Source organism: Monopterus albus, unplaced genomic scaffold (assembly GCF_001952655.1).
Source record: "Monopterus albus unplaced genomic scaffold, M_albus_1.0 scaffold277.1, whole genome shotgun sequence".
Lineage (NCBI taxonomy): Eukaryota > Metazoa > Chordata > Actinopteri > Synbranchiformes > Synbranchidae > Monopterus > Monopterus albus.
The window spans coordinates 725,769-730,306 of NW_018128157.1; the positions used below are offsets into that span (position 1 = coordinate 725,769).

Consider the following 4,538-nt stretch of genomic DNA (forward strand, 5'->3'; position numbering starts at 1 on the left):
GCTGCAAGAGGATTGAAACCAAGCGCACAGCCCCTCTGTATCTCCAGCAGCCTTGTTGGTACACGCAATTGCCTGTTCAAACGCTGTGATAAACAGACCGGCAGTGGATGGGTTCAGTACATGACGGTGCCGAGCAGGCGCCGGCAGGGCACCAGCTGTACAAAACAGTTTCGCCTCAAAAACAATGAACGAATGGTCAGAAAAAGCATTCGTACAGATATTTAAATTTGTTACAGGCACACCATATGAAAGAACAAGGTCCAGCGTGTGTCCCCGCTCATGTGTAGGACCAGACACACACTGCATCAGCTCAAAAGCATCAATAGTAGTTAAAAACTCCCTCACCAGTTGTTTATCAGGGCAACACACATGTATATTAAAATCACCCAGTAAAAAAAAACGATCATAATGAGGTCTAACGCTGGCCATAAAATCTGCAAAGTCATTCACAAAGTCCTTATTATATCTCGGTGGCCTATAAATGACAGCACACAGTACAGGATCCAAACGACCCACCTCAAGTAAAGTCATTTCAAAACTTGAAAACGTAGGCAGGGATAAAGTACACTGCCTAAAAAAATGGGTTGTTTTAAAAACACACGCTGTCCCTCCACCACAGCCTGACAAGCGTGGTGAGCTAAAAAAAGAACAACCCACCGGCAAGAGGTCCGTAAAAGTACTAAAATCCCCGGCATCCACCAAAGTCTCTGTGAGAAATAGTAGATCCAAATCCATGGAGGTAAAAAAGTCTCTCAAAATAAAGGTTTTGTTCTTCAGCGAGCGGACATTCACCAGGCCAAACCTTGCGAGGTCCCGGGCTTGCGGCACCACCGGTTATGAAACTGGTCGAAGTGGCCTCAAAGCACAAAGATCCACCCCACGCAGGTGAAGCCAAGAGGGGCAAGGCCCATTGGGCCGCGGGCCTCCATCACCACCCACAACATACACCAGGTGTATGTACCCGATAAAACCGGGGGAACAGTTCCTCGTTCGTCACGTCCAAGCACACATAGATCCCCGCCCTTAGATTGAAGGTCCAAAAGGAACCGGCGATCGTACACCAGCAGAGACTCCGTCCTTGATACACTGACAATTAAAAACGCCATAATCATCAGCCAGAATGAGAGCAACAGACGAGCAGCCACCAACACTGGCGCCATCTTGCTTGCTTGAAGGAGAAGAAAAAAGGGGTATAGGGATGAACTGTTGTATAACCTACCCATTTTAATTATACTGAGTTTAAAAGTTAGGCATGATAAAGAGCATGGCCACTGAGTGACAGGCGGTAAGGTCCTGTCACAGGTGGCTAGCCATTACCTGCCTAGCAAGCTCCAATCAAGCTCGACCTCTTTGCCCATTTTTGGATTTGCCATAGCAAGCAGAGTGAAGCGCATCAGAATGTTGCTCCGGCAGCACTACGCCTGTGGTGCGGTCATTTTTCAATCTGTTGTTGGAAGGATCTCTAGATCCGCTACGAGTTAGCTACACACAGCTAACGTTATCCATTGTGAATAACCACAGTCAACGTCAAGTGAGATCTAAATGAATTAGGCAACTTTTAGCCAAACAAAATAAGAATGTATGCAGGTACCAGCGCATCCTCCCAAATTGGCGCCCCATCCCAACGTTCAACATGGCGTGACGTGCCTTCACATTATAGCATCTTTGCAATAATATTTTACCATGATTTTAACATTTGCATTTTTAATGTCATCATTCTAACATTACTTTAACATTAGCGTTTTGCAAAAGGTTAACATCACCCGCACTGGTTCTATTCTTTTGGTTGTTTGTTTCCCCATCTAATACGCTACAGGACAGATTATTTTGCTTTACCTGATAAAAACTGCAAAGGTAACAACTTAAAAACCCTGAGCAGATAAACTCTGAATGTTTTCACATCTGGTGAAATAAAATAAAACATAACAGAAGTGACACACCTCACACCTGGTGACTGTACTCTCTTCCTGCTGGCTCAGCAGGTGGATCTACAGCCTAGTAAAAAAGTGAATCATTAGTGTCCTCACTGCGTCCTGATGATGGTCTGAACAGACACAGGATTTTCTTCTTCATGTCGAAGGCACGGCCGAGTTCATAACCAACGCCTAGAGATGGCTGGGTGACCTCGGCCACCACCACTGAGGTCAAACATAGGTCAGAGGTCACACAGGCTGGCTGCAGCTTAGAGGAGACAATGATCAATAAATCAGTACACGGATCGGATCCTAACCGTCAGACTCTTGCAGCCAGGCCACGTCTCGATCATGGATGAATCTGTCGCTGGCTGTCGAGGCGTCCTCTCCTGTCCAATCACAGCACAGCAACCCAGGGACAGAATAAACGCGTCTGACCAATCACTGCACAACATCATAATGACATCACACACATCTGACCAATCACAGCAGCTCAGTGAGTTACAATTTATTATTAATACATTTTTAAGTATCAGTAAAGAAGAATTCAACAGGACACATTTATTGGGTTAAACTAATGTTTTATAAAACAATCTTTGAGCCGTTTGTAAAGTTCGTTTTAACCTTATCAGGTTTTATTTTTAATAAGGATGAACTGTCCTGCCATCAGGTTTTAAATAACGTTTGAGAAAAGCGTGAATAGCTGCTGGCTGATTAATCTGACAGTAAAGAGCAAACTGTGTGTGTGAGACCACGGACCTTGATCTGTGAGCTCCGTGCTGCTCACGTGCACGGTCAGCACGGTCCCATAGCTCCGCAGCTTCTTCACGATCCTCCGATACACGAGCACGTCGTCTCTGCCGCCGCGTATACTCCCGCAAAAATAAATCTTCATCCTGGATCAGCACCGACTGTAATCTGTGTCTGTCCGCTAACCGCGCAGTCCCCACCAGCTTCTGCTGATCGCGATGTCCGCAACTTCGCCGCTGCGCGGTGACGTCATGTCCTCCCCTACCCTCTGAACTTAGCCCTGAGATTAGTCTCGCAGGTACACCGGTGTATATACAATCCCCCTTTGCTCTGGAGACGGTGGCTGTGTCCGAAACCGCATACTGTGACAGTACGTACTGAAAGAGATGAAGTACCTACTTACTGACCGTTAAAACAGTAGGTACTGTATAGTATGAAGCCTGGTAGTATGAATGAGATTCGGACGTACTACATCCGCCATGTTGATACATCACGTGACATATGTTTTCATAGCAGCGTCTTCTTTGTTGGATAACTCCTCTCCCGGGGCATCATGGGATAGTGAAGTGTCCATCGTATGCACACTGCAAAATCCAGCCGGAAGCAGTAGGTCATCCGGGTACTTTTCGCCTACTGTTTTTGGAATACTACGAATCCGGACATACTACTCGCCTCGCCTACTGCTTTTCACCTACTATACAGTATGGTAGTAGGCGGTTTCGGACGCAGCCGGTAACCATCTGAAAGGAGGAGTTATCTGACAGGTTTCACCCAGGGCAAATAAAGGCAACGTTAAATACAAAAAATATTCAGATCCTTTCCTGATGTAAAAGAAGCAGGCTAATACAGCTGCTAAAACAACTCTCTCAAGTCCTGCATTCAAATTCTGACCCAAATCATCATCTTCTTCTTCTTCTTCTCTCGGCTTTTCCCGTCAGGGGTCGCCACAGCGAATCATCTGTTTCCACCTAACTCTATCCTCGGCATCCTCTACTCTCACACCAATTAACTTCATGTCCTCTTTTAGCACATCCATATATCTCCTCTTTGGCCTTCCTCTTGACCTCTTGCCTGGCAGCTCCATCTCCAGCATCCTTCTACCAATATAACCACTATCCCTCCTCTGTACATGTCCAAACCATCTCAATCTGGCCTCTCTGACCAATTTCAAAGTGTTTATTCATCATATGCACAGTTAGGAAACGTGTTTCCCTCTACAATGAAATTCTTACTTTGCCGTCAACATGAATGCCACAAAAATACAAATGAAATATAAAGTAGATAAATAAGTAACACAAAATCTAAGGCACTTTAAGCAGCAAATGCAGCAATATAATAAAAATATATAAGAATATAATAGAGAAACACTCAATGTGCAATTATGCATGTGCAAACTGAGAATGTAAACAGTACATCACATATTTCCTGGTAATAAACTCCTTAGCTGTGTAGGAGTTTGATGGTAGAAGGAAAGAAAGAGTTTTTCAGTCTAGCTGTCAATTCCCCTCGTTGTCTTCTGGGGCAGACGTGTCAGCAGTTCTTCTTTTGTAGAAAAATCATTACACATCATTCGGATGAATATCATCAGCTGAGCTGTGCTGGTGCTGTCAACGGATTCGTCACACTGGATGCTAAACCACCTGCACGTAGCGATATCTCGGTCCAGTTGCTCAGTTTAAGTTCTTGGACATAGATGATATTCTTCTAGCCATTGTATTTGCTCCAAGTTTGACATCGGAAAGGGCAGAGATGACATTGGGACCATGCTTCTCATCTTTGAAGACTGTGTTTGCAACAATCATCATAGCTTCTTTAAAAACCTCCCCATCCGAAAAGGCTTTCTTGCTCTTTATCAAAAAGTTCGCAGCTCTAAAC

The 4,538-nt window shown here is 44.8% G+C and overlaps 1 protein-coding gene across 1 annotated transcript in view; it reads right to left on the bottom strand.

Moving 5' to 3' along the window:
* dnph1 (2'-deoxynucleoside 5'-phosphate N-hydrolase 1) overlaps positions 1-2,973 on the bottom strand; it is a 6,274-nt gene extending 3,301 nt beyond the window's left edge. The window contains exons 1-3 of the mRNA XM_020622256.1: positions 2,673-2,973; positions 2,231-2,302; positions 2,028-2,138 (exon numbers count right to left, since the gene is read on the bottom strand). Coding sequence (XP_020477912.1) covers positions 2,028-2,138; positions 2,231-2,302; positions 2,673-2,808 — 319 coding nt within the window. The 5' untranslated portion in view covers positions 2,809-2,973. The remainder of the gene's footprint in view (positions 1-2,027; positions 2,139-2,230; positions 2,303-2,672) is intronic.
* Between the last annotated feature and the right edge of the window lie 1,565 nt (positions 2,974-4,538).